The sequence below is a fragment of the Scyliorhinus canicula genome, chromosome 7, assembly GCF_902713615.1.
Source record: "Scyliorhinus canicula chromosome 7, sScyCan1.1, whole genome shotgun sequence".
In the NCBI taxonomy this organism is placed as follows: Eukaryota; Metazoa; Chordata; class Chondrichthyes; order Carcharhiniformes; family Scyliorhinidae; genus Scyliorhinus; species Scyliorhinus canicula.
Genome location: NC_052152.1, coordinates 20,917,364 through 20,945,056, shown reverse-complemented (window position 1 = coordinate 20,945,056; position 27,693 = coordinate 20,917,364). Strand labels below are relative to the sequence as shown.

The following is a 27,693-nucleotide window of genomic DNA, read 5'->3' as shown; positions in this document are numbered from 1 at the left end:
GCAAAGTTTTACATTTAGAAATCTAAATGCGCACAAATAGTAGTAGACACCAGTTGATCTGCTGCAGCAAATGATGGGCCTGCATTGTTTTCTTTCCAGTTTCCTTACGGCTCATGAACACCATTCGGTGACTTAACAGCTCACAATGAGGTGTGCGATAAAGACTGGGTGTCCCACAGGTGGAGAAAGGAAGACATGTTTGTAAAAAGGGCGTTAAAAATCACTCAATATGCTGATCGTGTTCATAGCCGGAGGGGAGGAAAGTGAGTCCACATTAGACTTCAATAACGTTCTAAAGGACACATTTCTCCAAGGTTCAATGTTTTATTTATAGATTATTTAAAACGCCATCACCTTTCAGATGTAGTTCAACAAGTCAGCACAACAAAATAGGGTAGGTGACATGGTGTGTTGTGTTGATGGATATTTTCCCCCATGTTGTCCACTCCAATCTTCCTTACACAGGCAAATTAATATCATTGAACTTTCTCCAGCTCTGAAGAAAGGTAATTGAGCCGAGAAGCTGACCCTTTCACTCTCCACAGAAGCCACCAGAGCTGCCAAGTGTTTCCAGTATTTTGTTTTTATTTCTAATTAACGTGTGGTGTGATAGCCATTTTCTCTCCCACCCCACCCCCCTCAGATGGACCAGATCCTTAATGAGGGCTGGCACATCAATTTGAATACTAATCAAACCCATATGCTTCTAAAATAAAAACAGATAATCCCAGAAACCATTCTGTGGCCACAAACTAAGGTTACCCAACAAGTCCCGAAAGACGGGCTTGTTAGGTGAATTGGACATTCTGAATTCTCCCTCTGTGTACACGAACAGGCGCCGGAATGTGGCAACTAGGGGATTTTCACAGTGACTTCATTCAGTGGTAATGGTTAATGTAAGCCCACTTGTGACAATAATAAAGAATATTGATATTATCAGATTGCCCAATACATTCAAGCCTGTTTAGTTCTAAATATTGTTTTCATAGATTATCATAGAATTTACAGTGCAGAAGGAGGCCCATCGAATCTGCACCAGCTCTTGGAAAGAGCACCCTACCCAAGGTCAACACCTCCACCCTATCCCCACAACCCAGCAACCCCACCCAACACTAAGGGCAATTTATCATGGCCAATCCACCTAACCTGCGTATCTTTGGGTTTTAACCTCCAGCTCCTCACAATGATGACTTGTGTAACAAGAATATGTATATAGTCTCTTCAACTTAATAGCTGGGTGCATTTATGCAACAACAACAACAAAATTAATATGGCACACGATGGGGCAGAAGGCATTTCAATTTGGCATTTATACAAGATACTCAGCTGGTTTACTATAAATCTTAAAACCTCCTTGAGGGATTATATTGTGGAAACATTAAAATTGCAAAATATTGAGTGCTCAACTTGCTATTCCCTTGCAATCTTAACACAAATGCTTCAAAAATGAAGTGAGATCATGGCCACATTTGGATCTAGAGAGAACAGCTGAACCCTTTCCATTTTTGCTGTCACTTTGGCATGACAATCTTTAAGAAGTTTCACAATTCCTGATAAACAATACAAGTTTTAACAGGTCACAAATGACCCCCTTTTATCGAAGTTGAATGGCATTTAGTTGTCTGAAGTTAGAAGGGGTCACTTTTTCCAAAACGTTACAGCACAGGAGACCATTCGACCCATCGTTTCTGTACAAGCCCCGAGTGAGAAATTCACCTCTACTCATTCCCCCACCTTCTCCCTGTAGCCCTCCCCATTCCTCCTTTTTTTGAAGGCCAGATTAAAATCATACACATGTTTATGGAACGAACAATAATTTGACAACATTGTAGAAAGTAACGATCACTGTAACTTCAACAATTATATATGTTGATTCCCTCACCGAACACACACTAAGATTGAAAGGCCGGTTATTTTGTCAGATCAGGGAAATCTTCAGACAGGAGAGCATGAACTCGACATGTTGGGCAGGTGCTATTCTCTCTCAGCCATTGCTCGATGCACTGTAGGATGACAAATCATAAAAACATTATCTTCAGAACAGTCATCATTCTACCAATTTCACAATGGAACAATGACGTGTCTTTAACATCACAAACAACTCGGAGACTTCCGGTGTCGGCTACGAAGGAGTAAGTCGCACATTTGGTGGCTCCTGCGCTGGTTGGACTTTTGGACCTTTCCACTGTTTTTCTACCGGACTTGAATTGTAACACGGATGTTAGTGCCAATTATTTACTAAATTCCCACTGGGGTGCATGGAGAGAAGGATTAGAAGTGTTCGTAAGGTCAGAAACAAAAAGATAGAGAAGGCTTGGGCTGCAGCTGCAACAGAAGACAGCATGGCAGAGGGTCGGACCTCTGCCTTGTCGACCCAGCGGTCAATGGAGCAGCTGATGCAAGTCATTCAGAAGGCTTTGCTACGCAGAAACAGGACTGCTTGGACCCGATAAGAGTGTCGATTGAGCATAGATTGGACGCCCAGGACCGGGCGATCCAGAAGGTGGAGAAGGCAGGAGGCTGGCTGAGCAGGAGGAACATTAGACTGTGGCGGAGTTGGAGGTGGGGATGCTGAGGGACCAGCAGAAGAAGCTCCTGGAGAAGGTGGAGGACCTAGAAAATAGGCCCCGCCGGCAGAACCTAAGAATTGTCGGGCTCCCAGAGGGGTCCAAAGGAACGGGCGCTGGGGCATACATCACAGACATGTTTGAGAAGCTGTTAGGGGATGGGGCATTCTCCCGGCCCTTGGCGGTGGATAGGGCTCACAGAGCACTCGCAAGGAAGCTGCGAACGAGGGGGGGGGGGGGGGGGACCCCCACCCCACCCCCAGGGCAATGCTGGTGAGACTCCACAGGTACTTGGATAAGAAACGCATTCTACAGTGGGCCAAGCAGACACAGAGCTGTATATGGGACAATAGCATCCTGTGGGTTTACCAGGACCCGAGTGTAGAGGTGGCTAGGAGGAGAGCAGGCTTCAACCAGATCAGGTCGATCCTTTTTAAGAAAAAGGTGAAGTTTGGACTGTTATACCCAGCCCGTCTCTGGGTCACGCTGGAGGATTAGCACTTCTATTTCAAGTTGCCAGAGGACGCGTTGGACTTTGCGAAAAAGAAAGGGTTGGTGATGGATTGAGTACTTTTGAACTTGGCTGCAACGTTCATGTTTTTGTTTTTTCTTTTTGTTTCTCTGGTTTTGTAAAAAATTTCTCGTTTTGCATTTCATGGAAGATGTTTGTGATGCCGTTTGCATTGATTTGGAACCAGCGGTCGAACTGAGTGAGTTAAGGTTTTAATTTGCACTATTGGGGGATGGAGGTGTGCTTGTTTAGATCTTGGGTATTTTTCTGTTGGGCAATTGTGTGGGGATGGTTTGATGTTGGAGTTTGGGGGGAGGGGGAAGGAACAATAGCCAGGGATGGGGACCACGCTAGTCTCAGAAGTGCAGTTGGGGGTGTGCATATGTTTGGTTTAGTAAAGGGGTTGGGTTACAGGGTATTGAATGTTCTGCTGACGAGGGAGGGACTTGAGCTGAAGGACAGAGAGGAAGTTGGGGGCGGGGGCTGCCTGGGGATGGACCTGAGTGTAGGGGTGTTAGAGGCACAGAACACGGGCTGGAGGCGTGCCTAAAAAAGGGGATGGCTGATCGGTGGGAGGGGGTGGGGTGGCAATGACCCCCCCCCAAACTAGGCTGATCACCTGGTATGTTAGAGGGTTAAATGGGCCGGTCAAAAGGGCACGTGTGTTTGCACATCTTAGGGGATTGAAGGCGGACGTGGTGATGTTGCAGGAGACGCACCTTGGAGTAATGGACCAGGTTAGACTGAGGAAAGGCTGGGTCAGTCAGGTCTTTCACTCGATTCAATGACTAGAGGGGTCACGATCCTGATCAATAAGTGGGTGGTGTTTGAGGCGGTTAGAATAGTCTCGGATGCGAGAGGTCGGTACATTATGGTCTGTGGGAAGCTAGAGGGGGTGCAGGTGGTATTAGTAAATGTGTACGCGCCAAATTGGGTTGATGGAGTTTATAAAGAGGATGCTGGGGAAGATACCGGACCTGGACTCGCACAGGTTGGTCATGGGAGGGGCCTTCAACACAGTTATGGACCCTGGCTTGGACCGGTCAAGCTCAAAAACGGGCAGGGTGCCAGCAATGGCAAAGGAACTAAGAGGGTTCATGGAGCTGAAAGGGGGGGGGGGGGGGGGGTTCTCCTTCTACTAACACGTGCATAAAGTGTACTCCCGGATTGATTTCTTTATTTTGAGCAGGGCTTTACTGGCAGGGGTGGTGGACACGGGATACTCGGCGATTACAATCTCAGACTATGCTCCACACTGCAGGTTAGTACAGAAACCAGCACCCGCACTGGAGGTTGGATGTGCGACTTTTGGTGGATGAAGGGGTGTGCGAGAAATGTATTCAGAGCTACCTGCAGGTCAATGACATGGGGGAAATTTCAGCACCGGTGGTGTGGGAAGCACTGAAGGCAGAGGTCAGGGGGGAGCTGATCTCGATCTGGGTCCATAGAGAGAAGGTGGACAGGGCAGAGACAGACCGACTGGTAAAGGAGATACTACACATCGGTAGGAGGTATGCGGAGACGCCAGAGGCAGGGCTTTTTTTTTTTATAAATGTTTTTTTATTCAGTTTTCGTATTTTATATTGAACAAATTACAAATTGTTAGGAGAGAGAAACAAAAAAAAAAAAAAAAACAAACAAAAACAAACACGCAAAAATTAACATACATATTTACAGGTAAGCATCTTCGTAGTAGTAACTGCGCCCCCCCCCCCCCCCAACATGTTTATTTAGCTTGGTTTTGGGCCTTAGCTAGCCATCGAACCCCCGTTAGAGGCAGGGCTTTTAAGGGAACGGCGGAGGGTACAGGTGGAGTTTAGCGTGCTGACCACAGGGAGGGCGGTGGAGCAGCTGAGAAAGGCAAGGAGAGGCGATCTATTGCCCCCGACGATGTCACAGGCAACAATTTCGCTGATTCTTAAGCGGGACAAGAACCCGGAGATGTGTGGGTCATACAGGCCGATCGCCCTGTTCAATGTAGATGCCAAGTTGCTGGCCAAAATCTTGTCCCCCAGGATCAAGGATTGTGTTCCGGACGTTATTGGGGAGGACCAGACGGGGTTTGTTAAGGGCAGGCATTTGGTGGCCAATGTAAGAAGGCTGCTAAATGTGATCATGATGCCCTCGGAAGGTAGGGAGGTGGAGGTAGTGATCGCAATGGATGCAGAAAAAGCTTTTGATTGGGTAGAATGTGACTATCTGTGGGAGATACTGGGACAGTTCCAATTTGGGCGGAGCTTTATTGACTGGGTCAAGTTACTGTATCAGGCTCCTGTGGCATGTGTACGGAAGAATAGAACATCGGACTATTTTAGACTGCACTGGGGGACGAGACAGCGATGCCCCGTCTCCCCACTGTTGTTTGCGCTGGCAATAGAGCCGTTGGCAATTGCTCTGAGAGCCTTGAGGGGCTGGAGAGGACCGGTCCGGGGGTATGGGGGGGGGGGGGGGGGGGGGGGGGGGAGGAAGGTGGAGCACAGAGTTTCGCTCTATGCGGATGACCTGCGCCTGTACGTTTTGGACCCAATAGAGGGGATGGAAGAGATCATGAGGACTCAAGGGGATTTTGGCCAGTTTTCAGGGTATAAGCTTAATATGGGAAAGAGTGAGACGTTTGTGGTCCAGGCGGGGGTCAGGAGAGGCGACTGGGAGAGCTGCCGTTTAGGTTAGTAAAGGGAAGCTTTAGGTACCTAGGCATCCAAGTGGTGCGGGAATGGGACCGGCTGCATAAATTGAATCTGGCCCGGCTGGTGGACCAAATGAAGGACGATTTTCGGAGATGGGACGCGCTTCCGTTGTCTCTGGCTGGGAGGGTGCAAACAGTGAAGATGACGGTCTCCTGAGATTCCTGTTTGTATTTCAGTGACTCCCCATCTTTATTCCGTGGTCCTTTTTTAAGCGGGTCAACAGAGTGATCACAGGATTCGACTGGGCGGGCAAGACCCTGCGAGTAAGGAAGGTAATGCTTGAGTGGAGTTGGGGAGAGGGCGGGCTGGCGCTGCCAAATTTTAGCAACTATTACTGGGCTAATATAGCCATGATCAGGAAGTGGGTGGTGGGGAAGGGGTCGGCATGGGTGCTTATGGAGACAGCTTCATGTAAGGGCACCAGTTTGAGGGCGTTGGTAATTGCGCCTCTGCCATGCCTGCCGGCATGGTACTCCACCAGTCTAGTGGTGCTGGTGGCCCTGAGAGTTTGGGGCCAGTGGAGGCGGCACGTGGGAGCAGCGGTCTGGGCCCCAATCTGTGATAATCACCGGTTTGCCCCGGGGAGTATGGACAGGGGGTTCCAGTTATGGTGGAGAGCAGGGATTGAGAGGATGGGGGATATGTTCATAGAAGGGAGCTTTCAGAGTATGAGGGCAGTGGAGGAAAAGTTTGGGTTGGCGAGGGGAAACGAATACAGGTATCTGCAGGTGCGGGACTTCCTACGTAAACAGGTGTCAACCTTCCCGCTCCTACCGCTAAGGGGGATTCAAGACAGGGTAGTTTCCAGAGGGTGGGTAGGTGAAGGGAGCGTCTTGGACATTTATAAGGAGCTTATGGGGTCAGAGGAGACGCAGACCGAGGAGCTGAAGCACAAGTGGGAGGGGAGATAGAGGATGGTCTATGGGCAGGCGCATTGAGTCGAGTCAACACATCCACAGCATGTGCCAGGCTCAGCCTGATACAATTTAAGGTTGTTCACTGGGCTCACATGACAGTAGCCCGGCTGAGCAGATTTTTTGGGGGCGGAGGACAGGTGCGCAAAATGTGCGGGAGAACCGGCGAACCATGTCCACATGTTCTGGGCATGTCTGAAGCTTAGGGGATTTTGGCAGGGGTTTGCAGATGTCATGTCCACGGTGTTAAAAACAAGGGTGGCACTGAGTCCAGAGATGCCGATTTTCGGGATGTCGGAGGATCCGGGAATCCAGGGGGAGAAAGATGCAGACGTTCTGGCCTTTGCTTCCCTGGTAGCCCGGAGACGGATACTATTAGCTTGGAGGGACTCAAAGCCCCCGAAGTCGGAGACCTGGCTATCGGACATGGCTAACTTTCTCGGTTTGGAGAAAATCCAGTTCACCTTGAGAGATTCACTGTTAGGGTTCACCTGGAGGTGGCAACCGTTCGTCGGCTTCTTTGCAGGAAATTAATAGTCAGCAGACGGGGGGGGGGGGGGGGGGGGGGGGGGGGGAGGGAGGGGGTCAATAAGGGTGGGACCTGTACGAGAGGTAAATGACGGTTTATGGTTTCATGTATATTGTTTATTTTGTTGCTGTTACTATACCAAAAATACCTCAATAAAATGTTTATTAAAAAAAACATAAACAGCCCAAGGTACTTTACAGGAGCTTTACAAAGCCAAATTTGACACAGCCACATAAGACCGGAGTTCAGGAAGGGATTTCCAGGGCTTGGGGCCTTGGCAGCTGAAGGCATGGCTGTCAATGGTGGACCAATTAAAATCTGGCGCACAGGGCAGCATGGTGGCTCAGCGGTTACCACTGCGGATTCACGGCACTGAGGACCCGGGTTCGATCCTGGCCCCGGGTCACTGTCCGTGTGGAGTTTGCACATTCTCCCAGTGTCTGCGTGGGTCTCACCCCCACAACCCAAAGATGGACAGATATATGAACGGGCGGGGAACAGAGGGAAGTAGATCCTTGGAAAATAGGCGACTGGTTTAGATAAAGGATCTGGATCGGCGCAGGCTGGGAGGGCCAAAGGGCCTGTTTCTGTGCTATAATTTTCTTTGTTCAGCGTAGGTGGATTGGCCACGCTAAATTGCTGCTTAATTTGGAAACAAAAGATTGGGTACTCAAATTTTTTAAATAAACTTGGCATGCTCAAGGGATTAGAAAGGGGAGGTGGGGATATCTGGGGAGGTGGTGGGGAGGGTTTGGTTTGGGGCTGGAGACGACAGAGGAAGAGTCCAACTGCCTCTCAATCGAGCAATGCTTTGTTTGAGGGCATAGGTGAACGGGACTTTAAAAACAACCCCCAGTCCAAAGATGTGCGGGTTAGGTGGATTGGCCATGCTAAATTGCCCGTAGTGTCCTAATAAAAGCAAGGTTAAGGGGGGGTTGTTGGGTTACGGGTATAGGGTGGATACGTGGGTTTGAGTAGGGTGATCATGGCTCGGCACAACATTGAGGGCCGTAGGGCCTGTTCTGTGCTGTACTGTTCTATGTTCTAAATGTTTACAGATCAACAGCCCAATAAACAACGTTTCGATTCATTTAGTGGTACAACTGGTCACTATCCAAGCAGTTAACAGGTAACAAAAATGATCTAGTTGGAAGTTGGATCATGAATCAAAATGTATCATAACTTAAACAACCTCTTCCGTCACCATTCTTTAAAATTATCAAGGAAATCTTGTGCACGATTATAGCTCTGCAGAATGAGCACTTTCCCCCTTTGTCATTCTTGCTTACCTGACTCTAAAAGCAGGCCAGTAACAACTGGGTCAAAGCTGTCATGTTACCCCCTTCTCCGAAGGTGAGCTATCCTCATCTTGACCACACCCTCTGGAGAAGGTGCAGGAGTCACTCCAACCCAACTCACCTGCATTTTCCAGAATTATACGAATTGCAAATTTTGACTTTACGTGAATAGATGTCAGCCCTTTAATCACAATAATGTAACAATTCTTACAGAGCATTACATAGTACTGACATGTAGGGGGAATTTGGACTTTTATCGCCTTTTTGTGCTATGCACAAATCGGCTGCCACATTTCCTGTATTACAACGATGACCTCAAAAGGATTTGGCTGATAAGCACCATAGAAATTCATGCTGGTCTTTATTCATTTCAAATTTCAACTGTCCTCTTCCCGTGTCGCATAACGTGGACATTTAATGATATTTTTGCTGTATTAGCATTAATTATTAGGTTTGGTTTTCACCCAGTGTAGAAATGATCTGGCAGGATGATCTTTCAATCCATTCTTCCTCCCAACCTCACCATTTTCATCTAACGCAGGCCGTTTACCATCTAACGCAGGCCATTTACCATCTAACGCAGGCCGTTTACCATCTAACGCAGGCCATTCATTAACATTTCTGAATGACAAAAATGAGATGAATTGACAGCTATGCTTACCAGTTTATGAAAGTGATGTTTGCAATCAAGCACACGCATAGTGTCTTGTGTTAAATCCTCATGACAAATAATACAAGGCTCGCCATCAAATGTCTATGATGAGAAATAAGGAAAACTTTTCAACAACCATCCTTGCCAATTAAAAACCATCTCGTTCACTGTGCTCCATCTAATGACCTTAGCTCTGCCATGCTCCTTTCTCACTTCACCCAATGCTCCCCCCTTCATGAGTTGAGATGCATCATGCTGGGGGAAGACTTCACCAGCAAAATTCTGTCCTATTTGAATGTTCAAAACAGTGAACTAGAGCTTAAGTTTCCAATGGTCTCAATTTACGAGTGTGTGCCATTTCAGGGTATATCCTGTTAAATGTCTCCCTGTACCATCACCTCAAAGGTGTTTCTTCATCATAGCTGATGGAAGTACAAGCTGGGAAAAGTGTAGTGAGGGCAACAAGGCACCTGGGAGCTTGGTGAACCAATGAGATTAAAGGATGGAGAAATTAGCACAGGAAGGACTGAGGAAGAGTGTAAATAAGAGTGGGTAAACTCACAGAATGGTAACAGTACAGAAGGAGGCAGTTCAGCCCATCGAGTCCATGCTGTCTTTCTGCAAGAGAAATCCAGCTAGCATCACTCCCCTGTACTCTCCCCTCGGCGCCGTAACTTTTTTCTGCTCAAATAATTCCCCAATTCCCCTTTAAAAGTCATAAGTGACCAGCTTCCAGCACACTCCCAGTAAGTGCATTCCAGATCATAGCCACCCGCTGCATAAAAATGGTTTTCCTCATGTCCCTGTCAGGTTATTTTACCAATCACCTCAAATCAGTGTCCCCTGGTTCTCAACCGGCCCGCAAATGGCAACAGTTTCTTTCTCAACCTGCCCTGCCACCTTCACCGAGTTACATCATCCCAGGGTCTCTCTGTTCCTGTACCCTTTCCAGAATTGTACCGTTAGTTTATATTGCCTCTCCTCATGTTTCCTATCAAAACGTATCACTTTGCACTTGTCTGTGTTAAAATTGATTTGGCACATGGTTCCTTCACATCAGCCTTGGTGCTGTTGATGTTCGGGTTAGGGTTAAGGTTTCACTATCCTCCTCCTAGTTCATTACATTTCCAGGTTCTGTGCCACCTGAAAATAAAATGCTGACTTGTACACTTAAGTCCAAGTCATTGATATATATCATGAAAAGTAGTCCCGCTAGTGACTTCTGTGAACACCACTGAATATTTTCCTCTGGTCCAAAAATCTGTTCACCAGATTTGTTTCCTGTCACTCAGCCAATCTCAGCCTGTTCATATCCACGGCTCCTTCTATTCCATGAACTTCAACCTTGCTGGCAAGTCAATTATGTGGCACTTCCTTTTACAAGTTCATATTCACCACAGTGACCACCTCGGTTACCTTACCAAAAAACTCAATTAAGTGTTTATTAAGTGTTTATTCAACAAATCTTTTGTTCATTTTCCCTAATTAGTCCAAATGTGTTTAGGTGACATTTTGACCAGCTTTGTTCCCAAAGCCTTCTCTCCACAGAGGTTAAATTAACCAGCCTGTAGCTGTAGGCTTTATCCTCACACTCTTTTCTGAACAAAGATATAAAATGTGGAATTTCTCCCATCCTCTGGCACCACTCCCGCATCAAAGCAGGCTTGGAATATTATGGCCAATAACTCCAGAATTTCCACCCTTCCCTCAGCTACCTAGGATGCATTCCATCCAAACCTACTAACTCATTTACTTTTAAGTGCAGTTAGTTGTTGTTCCTGTATTCCATCCTCTATCAATGTAAAACCCATCCGGTATCTCCTCATCCACTCGGAATTTGGCAGCATCTTGTCCATTGGTAAAGAAGCTGCAAAGTACCCATTTGGAACCTTTGCCCATACCCTCTGCTTCCATGCATAGATCTCCCCTTTGGTTTCTAATCAGCCTCAACCATCATCTTAGTACTTAGCAATATTAAATTCCTATAGAAAACCTTTGAATGCCCTTTTATGTTAACTGTTAATCTTCCGTTTTTGCCCCTCAAATTTCCCTTTTCATTTTCTGAACTGTTTTAAATTCAGCCTGGTTCTTATTTTTTATTCATTGGCATCTGTCATTCATGCTGTTCTTCTGCTTCATCCTACTCTCCATCACTTTCACCATCCAGAAAGCTCTAGATTTTGTTGGTCTATCTTTCCCCTCAAGGGACTGTATCCAGAATACACCCAAACCATTTCTTTTCATAGAATTTACAGTGCAGAAGGCGGCTATTTGGCCCATCGAGTCTGCACCGGCTCTTGGAAAGAGCACCCTACCCACGGTCAACACCTCCACCCTATTCCCATAACCCAGTAACCCCACCCAACACTAAGGGCAATTTATCAAGGCCAATCCACCTAACCTGCACATCTTTGGACTGTGGGAGGAAACCGGAGCACCCGGAGGAAACCCACGCAGACACGGGGAGGATGTGCAGACTCCGCACAGACAGTGACCCAAGCTGGAATCGAACCTGGGACCCTGGAGCTGTGAAGCAATTGTGCTAACCACTACGCTACCGTGCTGCTGAAGGTCACCATTGTCCAATTAGGGCCAGAATTCTCCAGCCATTCGCTGATGGCGGATTTTCTGGGACCGCTGGCAGTGCCCATGGGTTTCCCAGCGGCGTGCAGTGGCTCGAATGGGAATTCCCAGTGACAGTGGCGTGAACAGAGAATCCCGCCACCAGCCAACGCAGCTGGGAAGCCGGAGAATCCCGCCCTACATTTCTATCTGCCCTTTTCAATTTACCTGGGCCAGATCTGATCTAAACCCACTTAAAGTGGCCCTCCTCTGATTAAGTAATTGTCGAATCAGCTCGAGAAAGAGAAATGAGGAGAACGGAATAAAAGAGACAGACAGGAAAAGCAAGACTTTAATTTTTTTTAAATTAAAAAAAATTTGATATCGTCAAATCACCAACAATTCAAAACCTGAAGAAATGAGACTCCACATTTACTTTTAGTAATTTACTTTCTGGGCAAGGGTTGATTGGCATCATTAACAATTATCACATTGTTAAAAGGGTACCTTAAGCTGTTTCGCTTTGGTGAATTTAATGCCAAACCTTATGTGCAAATGCAGCAACTTCAAAAGGGTGAGATGCTATTTTCACAATGCAGCAAATCAGCAGGAAACACGTGTCGATTTGCAACTCATGCGGTATCTGCCCGTCTCATGTTGCTATCAATTTGCACATTAATAACTTGTGGGCTTGGTTCACGCTGTTAATTTTTCGACAAAGTTTGGGCAAGAATTTGATAAGACTTTGATGCTATTTGTGCACAGTGTGTCGGCAGTCTTTCCTTGTCCCTACCATTATAGTGGAAGGCAGTGAAATATATACTTGACTCTCACTTACTGCAGGATCGTTTCCGTGCCACCGTGAGCCAGTCTGAGCTTTGTCAAGTTTCCAAGCAGCTGAGGGAGTATTTGGTCTCGAGCCCTCGCCTAATGCTGCAGGTAAAGCAACAAAGTCAGAGGTTGGCTTTTGGTGAGCCAGGATTGCGGACTGTTGAATGGTTGAAGACGGAAACTGTAAGGTGAGGGTGGGGTGAAACAAATATACAGGCATCAATAAACCAGTCATGCGTTCTTCAAATCAATAAGACCAACTCTGACAACTAACACCATCTAATCTTGAATTCATTAAAACATCATGCATACGTTACAATTTCTAAGTAGCATTGCAGAAATAAGTTTAATATTTCTAAGTTTAATAATATTTGCTTTCAGCTGCCTAGAACCTGACCTCTGAAATTCCCTTCCTAAATCTTTTAATCTCTGTCACATTCTGACTAATAATGCTCCTATGAAGTGCCTCGGGATATTTTACTATGTTGAAGACTCAATAGAAATGCAGGTTGTTTTAGTATCAGGATGATCCGCTAACTGTCACCCTATGGATCCCTGCACAACTTTAAACACTGTGATATTTCGCCCAAGCATCAAGACCAATTGCAGCAGCCCCACTGTAAATCGGCCGAGATTAACTACTTCAATGCAGATTAGGGATCACACAATAGCCAGAGTAACAAACTTTCAGCCATTGCAGGGGATAATAATATTATGAATTATGATTAGCATCAGTCAAAATAGTATTGGGCACAATAACTTGTTTTCCACTAAAATATCCAGAGGGACTTCATTGGAGCATTATTAGTCAGAATTTGACAGAGGTGACACTTCAAGGGCCGCTGATGTCTTAGTTGGAAGATGAGCGCATACTGCCTTTGGCCCTCACCGTTGTAGTTTAGATTCAGATTCAGGGTGGGAGATATAGGAGGGATATCCGAGGTAGGTTCTTTACTCAGAGAGTGGTTAGGGTGTGGAATGGACTGCCTGCTGTGATAGTGGAGTCGGACACTTTAGGAACTTTCAAGTGGTTATTGGATAGGCACATGGAGCACACCAGAATGACAGGGAGTGGGATAGCTTGATCTTGGTTTCACACAATGCTTGGCACAACACAGAGGGCCGAAGGGCCTGTTCTGTGCTGTTCAATGTTTAAGGGGGCATCAGGTCAAAATAAAACTCGCCTACAATGGCACAGCTTCCTGAAATGGACCACCTTTGGGAAAGTGCCTGAGGTGTTGGAGTATTAACTGATATCAGCTGTTCTTACAGCAGCCACAGTATAATAGAAGTGAGCGTTGAAGGATGGAGGGAGATTACTGAAGTGAGACAGAGCAATCAACAGTGACTTGGGGCTCTTGGATTATGGATGATAGAAACCTGTGTGTTTTGCTTCGAGACTGGGGGCATTGCCATTCTTGGTCATAATGCAAAAGGGATGGCAAGTCAAAATGAACAAGGTTTGTTTTCAATTTAAATCTCCACACAAAAGTCCAGAACACAGCAGACTGCGATAGAGTCAGAGTTTTCCAGCTGAAAAAGAGGCCTTTTGGCCCAGTGTGGACCAGTTATCAAGCATGAATCTATTTGCCTGAAGCCTTGTATGCTATGGTGTTTCAAGTGCTTATCTAAATACTCGTTAAATGTTGAGGGTTCCCACCTCCACCACTCTTTCAGGCAGCGAGTTCCAGATTCCCACCACCCTCTGGGTTAAAAAGCTTTTCTTCAAATCTCCTCAAAGTCTCCTGTTCATTAAAACAATGCCCCCGGGTTATTGATGCCTCTACTAAGAGGAAAAGTTTCTTCCTATCTATGCCCCTCTTTATTTTGTCCACCTCGATTGGTTCCCCTCTCTGCTCCAAGGAAAATACCCTAGCCTAGCCAGCTTCTCTTCATAGCTGAAACGCTCCAGCCCAGGAGCACTCTGTCCTTTCTGGTGCAATCACATCCTTCCTATAATGTGGAGATGCCGGCGTTGGACTGGGGTGAGCACAGTAAGAAGTCTTACAACACCAGGTTAAAGTCCAACAGGTTTGTTTCAAACACGAGCTTTCGGAGCACGGCTCACCTGAAGAAGGAGCCGTGCTCCGAAAGCTCGTGTTTGAAACAAACCTGTTGGACTTTAACCTGGTGTTGTAAGACTTCTTACTATCCTTCCTATAGTGAGACCACCAGAACTGCACATTGTACTCCAGCTGTGGCTTAATGAACATTTCAAACATCTCCATGTCTGCTCTAAATATTCCACAAACCTTATTCACCACTGTATCTACCTGTCCTGCTGTCTTCAGGGATCTATGGACATGCACTCCAAGGTTCCTCTGCCCATCTATGTTTCCAAACTTCCTACTGTTTATTGTGTATTCCCTCCTTGTTAATCTTCCCAAAATACATCATCTCACACTTATCAGGGTTAAATTCCATTTGCCACTGTTCTTCCCATCTGACCAACCCTTCCATACCATCCAGTAACCTAAGGCTCCTCACTATTTACCACACCACCAATTTTCGTGTGATCTGCGAACTTACTGATCATCGAGATTATTAAGTATGCTACAAACAAGAAGCGACCCGGTAACGATACCTGCGGTACGTCACTGGACAACAGGCTTCCAGTCGCAAAAACAACCTTCGACCATTATCCTCTGACTCCTGCCACTAAGCCAATTTAAGGATCCAATTTGCCAAATTGTCCCGGAATCACATGGGTTCTTCCTTTCTTGACCAGCCTTCCATGTGAGACCTTGTCATGAGCCTTAGTGAGGTCCATGTAGACTACGGGGGAGGCAGTGGCGTCATGGGATTGTCGCTGGACTAGTAATCCACAGACCCAGAGTCATGCTCTGGAAACTCGGCTTTGAATCTCACCATTCTGGTTCCACGGACTCTGGTGAAGTTTGAATTCAATAAAAATCTGGAATTAGAAGTCTAAAGGTGACCAAGAAACCATTGTCGATTATCATAAAAACCTATCTGGTTCACTGATGTCCTTTCGGGAAGGAAATCTGCCGTCCTTACCTGGTCTGGCCTACATATACCTCCAGGTCCACAGCAATGTGGTTGATTCTTAAATGCCCTCGGGGATGGGCAATAAATGCTGGCCAATCCAGTGAGGCCCACATCCCATGAACGAATAAAAACACAAACACTACCCTCATCTACACATCTAGTCACCTTCTTGACAAATGTAATCAAATTTGTTAGACATGCTCTCAAGCTAAGCTCACTTTCCTTGATCAATCCTTGCTTCTCCAAGTGGAGATTAATTCTGTTCCTCAGAGGTGTTTCTAATAACTTGCCTACCACTGATGTTCGACTCACTGGCTTGTAATTACCTGGTTTATCCCTACTTCCCTTCTTGAATAATGGTACACATCAGCTGTCATCCAGCCCTCTGGTACCTCTCCTGTGGTCAGAGATGATTTGAAAATGATGTGGAAGGCACTCAAACTTTTATCTTACCACAATCTTGTTCCACGCACTGCAGGAATAAACCTTTAAACCACCCAGACTTCTCCACCTTGTTAAATATTAAAGAGGGGCAAGATAGGAAACAACATTTAACCGTTTCCATTTACATCTTACACAATCCCAAGTGCCAGATTCTCACCCTTGTTTTGTCCTGACGATCCAAGATGAGTTCTGCCACTCTGTTGATTATTTCATCGTATACTAATCCAGAAAGGGAACCACCATTTGCACTACGAACCTCTTTAATGAAGTTAGTCAGATAGACCCTAGAAAGCAGGACAAACAACTATGATTCAGTATTTGTTACAAAACACATATCGCTGACCTTAATACTGCACTGCTCGAACACAGCAACATTTGTTTAGCTTTCACAGAATTTACAGTGCAGAAGGAGGCCATTCGGCCCATTGAGTTCGCACTGGCCCCTGGAAAGAACACCCTACTTAAGCCCAGGCTTCCACCCTATCCTCGTAACCCGACCTAACCTTTTGGACACTAAGGGGCAATTTAGCGTGGCCAATCCACCTTACCTGCACATCTTTGGACAGAAACCGGATCATCTGGAGGAAACCCAGGCAGACAAGGGGAGAACGTGCAGACCCCGCACAGACAGTGACCCGAGGCTGGAATTGAACCTGGGACCCTGGAGTTGTGAGGCAGCGGTGCTAACCACTGTGCCACCCCAAAGGCTAGTAACCCAGCTCAGAATTATAGAAAAATTCATGTAAGATCATGTAAACTTATTAACTGATTAATTTGGCCTCAGCCTTACCGTGAATAATGGGGGAACATGGTCGAAAGACGGTTGATGATTTTATCAAAGCTGTTCTTGGGTTGCTGAGATGTTGTAATCACAGGTCGGCTTGCAGGAGGCTGAATAACAGCAGAGTTTGCAAGCTCAGGTACTGAAGATTTTGCTGATTTATTATTTATTGGCAGCCAGGCAGACTGATGTTTTGCCAAAGACGCTTTATGTTGAATTTGATTTGCGGAAGACTGGTTTTGAAAACTAGATGTCACAGATGGAGCCTTAGACGTTACTTTAGCAGTTCCTAGGGCCGCTTGCATTAGAGAAGGCAGAGGTTTGGGTGTTGTACCGGCTTGTGGAATGGATGAAATCTCACTTGCAGAAGGGAAAGATGCTATAATAGCAGGATCAACAAAGCTCCCATTCTCCAGTATCATCTGAAATAAATGGCAACAAGATGAAATTTGTTTTCTTTCTAAACTCAGTTGCTTAAATGAAAAGGTTACTTTGCATTTTACACACAAACAGGTAGTCAAACATTTAGATGCCTCACCAAGGATATGTGCTGCCACTCCCAAACATGAAGTGTCTCCATTTACCTTTCTGTTGCTGAAACTCACATCCAGTCTTTGGTGATGTGCAGACTTTTCAAATACACATTTTGGCTTCCCAGGCACTGCCCTACATAGATAAGATACATAGAAGATAGGAGCAGGAGGCGGCCTTTTGGCCTTTCGAGCCTGCTCTGCCATTCATCACGATCATGGCTGGTCATCATAGAATGATAACAAGATAAATTCTAACTCACTCTGAGCTTTACTACTTGCATCTTGTCTCGTACAAAGCCTCATTCACCACCACAATCTTTGCTCATCTTCGGGAGCCTCAATTTCAAAATTCTTGACCTGTCTTCAAATCCTTAGAGGGCCTCGTTTCTTTCCTGACTTTACAACTTCTTTTAGATTCCCAAGTTCCTGGCCACATTCATTATTTTTTCAACACTGATCTAACTGCATGCTTTTCTGTTTTCATTCCATATTCAAACTTCTTTTATAAGCCCGCAGGACTTGCTACAGGCATCTTTCCTACATTTGCAAAAATACCAACTTAAAGCTAGCCCTTCAACATCACCAAGCCTTTCAGCTGAACTCCATCGCTTTATCTGCAAAATGCCCGTGGTAATGATAATTTGATCATGATGTGAATATACAGTTTTTGTAGTTTTCAGCAGTGAGCCGAGTCTCTTTCCCTGAAGGTTGGCGAAGCAAAGTGTAGCACGGCACTAAAGTGCCACCTGCACAGACAATGCACTTAAACAGGAGCCAATGTTCGTGGTAGCACACTGTAACTGCAGGAATCGAAGGAGGAGACAGGGGTGAAACTTCTTAAAACTTTACCATCACATATTATTCAAAAACCTATCAAAGTTGCGTCTTAGTCTACATTTGGCTGGCAGATTCTGCAGCCAACTAAAGAAACACACCGATAAAGTGAGTAGATAGAACTCTGCCGAATTGTGGCCCAAGTGTCAGGTCATCCATTATTGTGAAATATAGATTATTGCATTAATGGTGTAAAATCAGGAATTTTACCGGAAGAGGAGATTTTGCAGACAGCAGTGAACTAATAAGAAAAATGGAATATTGACCGTGACCTTTTTCGCAAGGGGTTAAAATACAAAGGGGAGAATTAGATGCATCAATTCTATAGAGTCAGTCTGGCCCACCATCTAAACTGCACTTCAGGAAAGATATTCACCCAGATGATACCGGAACTCAGGAGGGTTAAACTCGGAGGACAGGTTGCACAAACGTGGCGCATGTGATCCCTCGAATGTAGAGATCAAGGGGTAATCTGGTCAAGGTGCTTAAAACCTTACAAGGATTGAATAGAGTAGACGCAGAGAAATAGTTTTCAAATTGGAAAGGTTGTTGAGGTAGGAAATTAAAAAGCACCTTTTCACAAAAAGGGTAGTGCAAATCTGGATTTCTGTTCCCAAAAAGGCTGTGGGATGCAAGGGCAATTGCCGGATTCAAGACCGATACAAACATATTTTTTTTGCTAACTAAGTATATCAAGAGATAGAGTTTAAAAAAAATTATTTCATGAGATGTGGTGCTGGTGGCTCAGGCAATTATGGGCAAATTTATTTTTCGTCTATAATTGCCCTCGAGAGGGTGCTGGTAAGCTGTCTTCTTGAACTGTTGTAGTCTCTGTGTTAATTTCATTAACAGTATAAGGTGAAGGAATGATACAGAAACTTGTCCTTTACCATTAGAAAGTTTATTCTTAAAAGAGCTCAGTAGAGTTACTAATTCCTTATGGTTCCGCACCCCAACTGTTGCAGCTGATTCTACTCGATCCAATGGCAATTATCTGTCCTTAGCAATTCAATTGACGTAACAAAGTAATTGTCAAAGATTACAATTGCTAACAGTGTAGGTTCAGCCACAGTGCTGTTTGGGAGGGAATTCTCAGATTTTGACGCTGTGTCAGTGAGGAATGGAGACATATTTCATAGTCCAGATGGTGTGCGTCTTTGAGGGGAATTTGCAGGTGGTGGTGTTCCCCTGCATTTGTTGCCCTCTTCTCTTTGTGGTAGAAGTCACAGGTTTGGAAGGTATGATTGGTAAATGGAGTTGAGATTCAGATCAGTCATGCTCTAATGGGGGGACAGGCTCAAGGGTCTGAATGGTTTACAGCAAATTAGACAGATTTAGCCGGGGCGGGGGGGGGGGACAGTTTCATTGAATGGCAGAGCAGACTCAATGGGCCAAATGTCCTATTTCTGCTCCTACGTCTTGTGGTCTAATTGAGGACCAACAGAAAAGATAGAATGGTGGGCAAGGGGGTAATTCTTTTCTTGCATCTAGTGCCTGCTGCAGACCTGACTGCACCTACCAAGCATAACTGTGCATTTACCAATGTGTTACAACAGCACTAGTCAATGACAATCTGAACAGATTTGTCTTTTGTGCTGGTTAATAAGTTCAATGGACCATTCTCCCAAGATCTAAACAGTAATTTAAAAAAAAAAGGTTTAAGCGACGCAGTCATTTGTCTTGTGAGTTTATACAAACATTTTTCAGCTAAAATCCTAAATCCGTACAACCACAACTAGAGCGTTTTAAGGTCCCATTATTTTGTTTGATTAATGTTCAATTCTATCTAATTTGAATTACCTGAAGTAAAATTGAGGCATATGCTGCAGGATGCAGGCTTTTCCGACAGAATACATTTATATAGTGTCAAATGTGTAAACATTTTTGAAAAGAAAGATTTCACTGAATACTTACGTTAGAGTTTGGTAGTGCTGGGAGGCTTGGGATAGTCACTAGTGGAAGGCTGTTCAGTTGTGTTCCATCTTTTACCAGAGTCATCTGATTATGAAACTGTATCTGTAAAATTTGAATACTTTGTGTTATTGCTCAAGCTCAAGAAGTTTTCAAACCTTTTCTGCAAAAAATGTTGCTGATAAAGACCATCAACCTTCATCGAGAAAATCTGTGGTCTCAGTGCATGTCGCGGGAACGTGACCACGACGCGGGAACGTGACCACGTCGCGGGAACGTGACCACGTCGCGGGAACGTGACCACGTCGCGGGAACGTGACCACGTCGAGGGAACGTGACCACGTCGAGGGAACGTGACCATTTTTTGGTATTTAACTGGTACGAGCACACTATCAAGTCTGCGGACACCAGAATAATCCCATTCTTCAAAAAAGAAATTCTAATTAAGGGCAATTTAGCCTGGCCAATCCATGGATTGAATAGAAAGGAGGGGTGAAATCAAAAAAGGAAACAAGGAAAGTAAAGGGAGGTCATGAAAGAATATTGACATGCAAAATCACAGAGAGCCAAGAATATTCAAGAGTTGGGAGGTTATGCTGGAACTACATAAAACATTTTTTGGGCCACAACTTGAGTAGTGTGTGCTGTTCTGGTCATGTCATTATGGAAAGGATAGAATTGCATTAGCGAGGGCATGGAGGATTAGAAAGTTGCACTTATGAGGGAAGATGTAAAGTGTTGGTAGAAAGATTACAGGGGAGATGAGGAAAATGATTTTCACCCAGAGGTTACAGGGGTCTGGAACTCACTGCCTGAAAAGGATGGGGCAGAAACCCCCCCTACAAACTCATTTCAAATATGGATATGAACCTCAAGTAACCCTAACCTGCAGAGCGACTGACCAAATGTTAAAATGTGGGATTAGGTGAGGTGCTCGGTGTTTGGCCGTTGGAGATGCGATGGACCAAGTGACCTCACTCTTTCTGTGCTCTCAACTTTCTAGGATTCCAAGTGCAGTTAACATTCTTTACCAATTAACTATTGTTTGTTTGGTAACTGTATTTATGAAGGTACCAGGACACCGTCGAACAAAAGTTGCAGTTGTGCCAAATCCAAGACAAACTCACCTCAGTTTGACGGATTTGCTGGTTGATTGCAAATAGAAAAGATTCCCAAGTCGCAATTAAGATCTGAAGTTGTGGCATAGCCGAGATTGAGCTGCTGCATAAAGAGAGACTATTCAGATATCAGATCTTTCTTTGAATGCAAGCACTGTTGCTTCAACACTTACACTGAAAGGTCTTGTCGGACCTTTCCTCAAAGTCATATCAAGGAATGTTTGTGTGCACATCTTCAGATATATTTTGGAAATACATTTCCCATCCCAAAGGATTATGCTTTGAATGATCCCTGCATTTATTATTTATTTAATCTCATGATGCAGTCATCAGTGGCAGAGCTGAGTTTATAACCTAAACCTAATTGCCTGGGAGGAGGCATATTTGGAAAGCATTTTTACATCGCAGTGATTTACTAGTCTAATTCAGAGGGGACTAAGAATCGTTTTTATATTTAAAAAAAAAAATATATATATTTAAATTTAGAGTACCCAATTCATTTTTGGCCAATTAAGGGGCAAATTTAGCATGGCTAATCCACCTACCCTGCACATCTTTGGGTTGTGGGGGCAAAACCCACGCCAACACGGGGAGAATGTGTAGACTCCACACGGACAGCCGGGATCGAACCTGGGTTTTCGGTGCCATGGGGCAGCTGTGCTAACCACTGCGCCGCCGTGCTGCCCTCTAATCATGTCTATATTAAGATCAGACGTGAATGGCATTAGCAAATTCAGTGATGTGTTTAAAAATATTCATACAAAAACTGTAGTTTTGATAGTCATTTTGTTCTGATGAGTGATATTAGTGATTTTAATTTCATGTGTCGCCAGAGTGGAATTTAAACCCTCGACCACTGAGCTTCCAGTACAACCACTGTCCTGACGGGGGGGCTGGTTTAGCTCAATGGGCTAAATCGCTGGCTTTTAAAGCAGACCAAGCAGGCCAGCAGCACGGTTCGATTCCCGTACCAGCCTCCCCGGACAGGCGCCGGAATGTGGCGACTAGGGGCTTTTCACAGTAACTTCATTGAAGTCTACTCGTGACAATAAGCAATTTTCATTTCATTTTCACATGCCCTCAAATCTGTACCTGCTAGATAAGGCCAAGATTGCAAAAAAAATTATTTCAGAGTACCCAATTATTTTTTTCCAATTAAGGGGCAATTTACTGTGGCCAATTCACCCAACCTGCACATCATTGGGTTGTGGGGGTGAAACCCACACAGACAGGGGGAGAATGTGCAAACTCCACACAACATTAACCCGGGGCCAGGATTGAACCCGGGTCCTCAGTGCCGTAGGGAACAGTGCTAACCACTGCGTCACTGTGCCACCCTCAAGTCAAGGCCAAGATGAGGGTCAACTGTACGAAGGAGACAAAACGGGGGAATGCAAGTGGATCAAATTTGATGATGATACCAAAGAGATTCGGGCTAGTGAATTTGGAAGACAGCCTAGAGAAATTAATAAATGGGCTGAATAAAATATTTAAGTGGACTGAACAATGGTCGATGAAATGGGGTGGAGACAAGCATGAATGGTGTTGGACAGCTAAGCACAAGGCGAGAGATCTAGGAGTTTTAGTGGATTCAATATGTCCAACTAGTAAGGGAAACAAGACAGCAATACCTCTCTTCCCCCACTTCCCTATACCGCCACGCTTACCTCAACTCCAGAGTTACACTCACTGCAGCTAGTACTCTGGCTGATCGGATTGTGACCTTAACTACACTTTGCTGCTTGTCTGCTGTACCATGACTCCCTTATAGGTCATTGTGCAATGGGACAGAGTTAATTAGCAATCTTGTACAGTATTGCATGAAACAATCTGTGCTTGGCCTCCATAGTGCAGAGGAGACCACACTGCGAGCAGGGAATACAGTATGCTAGATTGAAGAAGCGAATGTAAATCACGGATTCACCTGGGAGGAGAGTTTGGGCCTTGGATCACTTCGATATTAAACCCCAACACCTATTAAACAAACAGAGATCTAAAATTTCCTGCACAATTCCCACACTTCTGTTCGCATCCCTTCCCCTCCCTGAGACCCACATTAGCATCCCCCCATTGTTGCCTTCCACCTGCCTCTCTATTCTTTTTTAAATTCGTCATGGGATGTGGGCGTTGCTGACTGGCCAGCATTTATTGCCCAAACGAAGGCACTTAAGAGTCAACCTCATTGCTGTGGATCTAGAGTCACAAGTAGGCCAGACCAGGTAAGGACAGATTTCCTTCCCTAAAGGACATTAGTGAACCAGATGGGTTTTAACAACATTTGACAATGTTTACATGGCAACCTTTAGACTTTTTAAAAATTGAATTCAAATTTCACAATCTGCCACGGTCGGAATTAAACCTGGGATCCCAGAGCATGACTCTGGGTCTCTGGATTACTAATCCAGCGGCAATACCACCACGCCAACAGCTCCCCGCATTCAACATATCATTTTCTGCCACCTCTGAGCACGGACCATTCCATCCGTGACGTCCTGGTCCATTTCTCAATCACCCCCAAGACCTCAATTTTCCATGAAAGCAAAAGAGATGTGACATCTTTTATCTCCTCTTCTCATCATCCAAGTGTTAAGTATGTTCAAAGTTGAGATAGACAAGATTTCTAATCAGTAAGGGAATCAAAGGTAATGGGGCTAAGGCAGGAAAGTGGAGCTGAGAGTATCACATCAACCATAATCTCATTGAATGGTGGAGCAGACTCGATGGGCCGAGTGGCTTTCTTCTGCTCCTACATCTTTTGGTCCCACTGAATGATGGAGCAGAATTGAGGGGTTGAATGGCCTACTCCTGCTCCTACTTATGAAAATTAATCTAAAATGACTTGTTCCTGAGTTGGTTGCTCAGCTACTGAATCTATAAATTATCTCAGATGCATTCAATAAACTACAAATGCGATTTGGTCAGTTCTTTGTGAAGATTAAAGTCATCCGTGATTACCATGCTACCCTTGCTACATGCACTTCTAATTTCCCGATGTACACTCTGTTCATCGCTACAACTACAGTTAAGAGGTTTATAAACTGCTACCTCCAATATTCCCGGCAGTTATTGTTTTTTAAACTCTAACCAGACTGATTCTACATCTTGTTTTTCTGAGCTAAGATCCTTTCTCATCACTGCCTTTAGCCTATCTTTGATTATCAGGGTGACCCCTCTTCTATTCCTATCTTATAAACATCAAATACCGTGGAATATTTAATTGGTCTGATAAGTGCAAGACAAAAAGTTTCAACAGCTTGTTTCTTTTTTCAGCAAACTAAGTTCTGTACTACTAAGCTAATATTTGCATAATTCCCAAAATTGGACACTCAATAATAATCTTCTTAAAAATAAATTTAGAGTGCCCAATTCATTTTTTTCAATTAATGGGCAATTTAGCATGGCCAATCGACCTAGCCTGTACATCTTTGGGTTGTGGGGGCGAAACCCACGCAAACATGGAGAGAATGTGCAAACGCCACACGGACAGTGACCCAGAGCCGGGATCGAACCTGGGTCCTCGGCGTCGTGAGGCAACAGGGCTAACCCACTGCGCCACCGTGCTACCCACTCAATAATAATCTTGATTATTGTCACAAGTAGGCTTACATTAACACTGCAATGAAGTTACTGTTAAAATCCCCTAGTCTCCACACCCGGCGCCTGTTCGGGTACACAGAGGGAGAATTCAGAATGTCCAATTCACCTAACAAGCACGTCTTCCGGACTTGTGGGAGGAAACCGGAGCACCTGGAGGAAACCCACGCAGACACGGGGAGAACGTGCAGACTCCGCACAGACAGTGACAAAAGCAGGAATCGAACCTGGGATCCTGGAGCTGTGAAGCAACAGTGCTTTGCAATTAAGTGTCCGTATTGGCTATTCAAAATCCTTTTATTACTATCTGTGATATTAATTCACTGTTCGGATGTGAATGTTTTGCAGTGGGCTAAACAGCTGGCATGTAATTCAGAACAAGACCAGCAGCGCGGGTTCAATTTCCGTTCCAGCCTCCCCGAACAGGCGGCAGAATGTGGCGACTAGGGGCTTTTCACAGTAACTTCCAAAAACAGTAACAGTCCAAAGATGTGCAGGTTAGGTGAATTGGCCATGCTGCTAAATTGCCCTTAGTGTCCAAAAAGGTTAGGAGGGGTTATTCGGTTATGGGGATAGGGTGGAAGTCAGGGCTTAATGTGGGTCGGTGCAGACTCAATGGGCCGAACGGCCTCCTTCTAGAGGCAGCACGGTAGCACAGTGAGTAGCACTGTGGCTTCACAGCGCCAGGGTCCCAGGTTCGATTCCCCGCTGGGTCACTGTCTGTGTGGACTCTGCACGTTCTCCCCCTGTCTGCGTGGGTTTTCTCCGGGTGCACCGGTTTCCGCCCACAGTCCAAAGATATGCAGCATAGGTGGATTGGCTATGCTAAATTGCCCTTTGTGTTCAAAAAGGTGAGATGGGGTTACTGGGATAGGGTGGAAGTGAGGGCTTAAGTGGGTCGGTGCAGACTCGATGGGCCAAATGGTCTCCTTCTGCACTGTATGCTTTATGTTCTAAATGTTGTACCTAAGCTTCAACTTTTTTCTATTTTCCCCCAATTTCATCTTGGTTACTAATGCTCCATTATCTTTATTAAACTCTCTAATACGGAGTGTTTGTTTAAAAATCCAGATCGCTAATCTGCTCAAACATCCAACACCGTTTTTACTGCTTTTGAAATTATCGTTTTTTGTGACCTCCCACACCCAATTACTTGATTTGCCAGAAGTGGCACCAGCCCTGTTTAAGTGGAATCTGCATCAACAGAACTGCTCCTCCTTTCCCCAGTGCTGGTGTCAGTGCCTCAAGAATCAGAACCCTATGTTTCAGTTTCAATTTCAATCCTAGCTCCTCAAGCTCTGAGCAGAGTCTCATTCCTAGCTGTACCTATATCATGGACACCTAGCTGCACTGCAACAACTTGATCGCCTCCCACTCCTGCCACAATGAAATATCTTTAAATCTAGCACTCAGCAGACAATAGAACCGTTGGAACTCCTGGTCACAGCTGCAAAAGGATAGCTTTGACTATAATGTCCTGTACATCTACCACTATCATATTGCTTTTCAATTGCTAGTTTGCTCAACCACCCTTCAAACTCTGCTCTCATGCAGACATGAAGAACCTTCTACCTGTTCCATTAAGTGCAAAGTAACAAGTCTGACAACACCAGGTTAAAGTCCAACATGTTTGTTTCAAACACTAGCTTTCGGAGCACTGCTCCTTCCTCAGGTGAATCTCTACATCATGGTTAAGTGCAAAGGCTAAGATTCTACGAGTGCTGAACCTGGGTCCCCTTACTTACCTTACCCTCAATCACAGCTTCCTGTCCCTGACCATTACTTAACCTGATGCATGAGTGCCTCCTGGATTCAAGTGTTCTGGTAACTCTCTCCCTCCCTGAGGCCCCACAACAGCAGCATCTTGGACTCCAGTTCAACAACTCTGAGCTGAAATTCAAGACAAAGGCTTTTTACTGCAAATATGGTTCTCTGGGATTTTCCACAAACTCCCAAAAGTGCAGTTGCAGTGCAGCATTTGCACTGCAAGCTGCATCTAATCTTTTTATGCATTGAAGCAATTTAGTTCATTTACGTTTTTAAACCGATTGCTTGATCTCATTTAAAATAAATGTTTACATACAGCTTACCCCAAAATACCCCTCCTTGTGCTTTGGCATAACGTTGAAAGCTGAAAATCTTGTAACTGTTTAACAACTGGATGCCAGAATGATTGAGGAGCACGGGTTTCTTTTTTTTGCTGGATGAAGGCCTTTGTCAACCTCTACTTAACTTGTGGGAAACTGGAAAACGGGAGGGAAAAAAAAAGCAGCCCGAACCAGAGTCCTGTAAATCAGACAACATTTCAGACTCACCTGGCAGCTGTTGCTTTCATTTTATCGAGAAAACCTTTTGCGTCTTCAGCTGCTCTGTAATGGAAAAACAATTGCGTGTTCCTCCAGCTTTCCAGGGCAGACACCTAAGCAAAATGAGGGAAGAGATAATATAATTGAGGGATGAAAAACTAAAAAAAAAAAGACAGATAACATTTCAATCAAATAATGAGTTTACTTGCCTTGAGGGAAAAGAATCCCATAAAACAGCAACAAAACAAACTTCAAAACTATACTCAAGATGGGTATTTTCTGGTTCTTACTAATTAAAGATCACCTTTTGTTCTCAACTTTAATAATAATGTCTGAATGAAACTAGGTCCTCTGATGTTTGCCAACAATTGTTGTCATTAAACCACAGAACTGTAATGTTTGAACTGCAGACCTTTTATCGGTTCCTCCAATAGCTTAATAGATAATACAATATTGTGCACTTTTGAAGTTTGGGAGGCCAAGAACCTTCTAAAAGCTTAATTTGTCGTGCGTTAGGTACATTGAGAGCACTGCAGTTGATTTTGGCGAAAGCAGCAAATCAGTTCTTCAGCTTACAACCCAGTATCCCTGGCTGGAACGCAGGGGAAGGAG

The 27,693-nt window shown here is 44.9% G+C and overlaps 1 protein-coding gene across 7 annotated transcripts in view; it reads right to left on the bottom strand.

Moving 5' to 3' along the window:
• Window positions 1-308: 308 nt before the first annotated feature.
• Window positions 309-27,693, bottom strand: part of ttc3 (tetratricopeptide repeat domain 3) — a 137,000-nt gene continuing 109,615 nt past the window's right edge. For 4 of the 7 annotated variants that reach the window (XM_038801482.1, XM_038801487.1, XM_038801484.1 and 1 more), the window contains 8 exons: window positions 27,091-27,194; window positions 21,191-21,284; window positions 20,067-20,168; window positions 16,795-17,207; window positions 16,162-16,288; window positions 12,559-12,732; window positions 9,168-9,260; window positions 309-2,003 (listed from right to left, as the gene is read on the bottom strand). In XM_038801482.1, the coding sequence (XP_038657410.1) occupies window positions 1,911-2,003; window positions 9,168-9,260; window positions 12,559-12,732; window positions 16,162-16,288; window positions 16,795-17,207; window positions 20,067-20,168; window positions 21,191-21,284; window positions 27,091-27,194 (1,200 nt within the window). In that variant the 3' untranslated portion in view covers window positions 309-1,910. Of the gene's footprint in view, window positions 2,004-9,167; window positions 9,261-9,720; window positions 9,777-12,558; window positions 12,733-16,161; window positions 16,289-16,794; window positions 17,208-20,066; window positions 20,169-21,190; window positions 21,285-27,090; window positions 27,195-27,693 lie in introns of all 7 variants that reach the window. The other 3 variants (XR_005461199.1, XM_038801485.1, XM_038801486.1) reach the window with 3 other exon arrangements.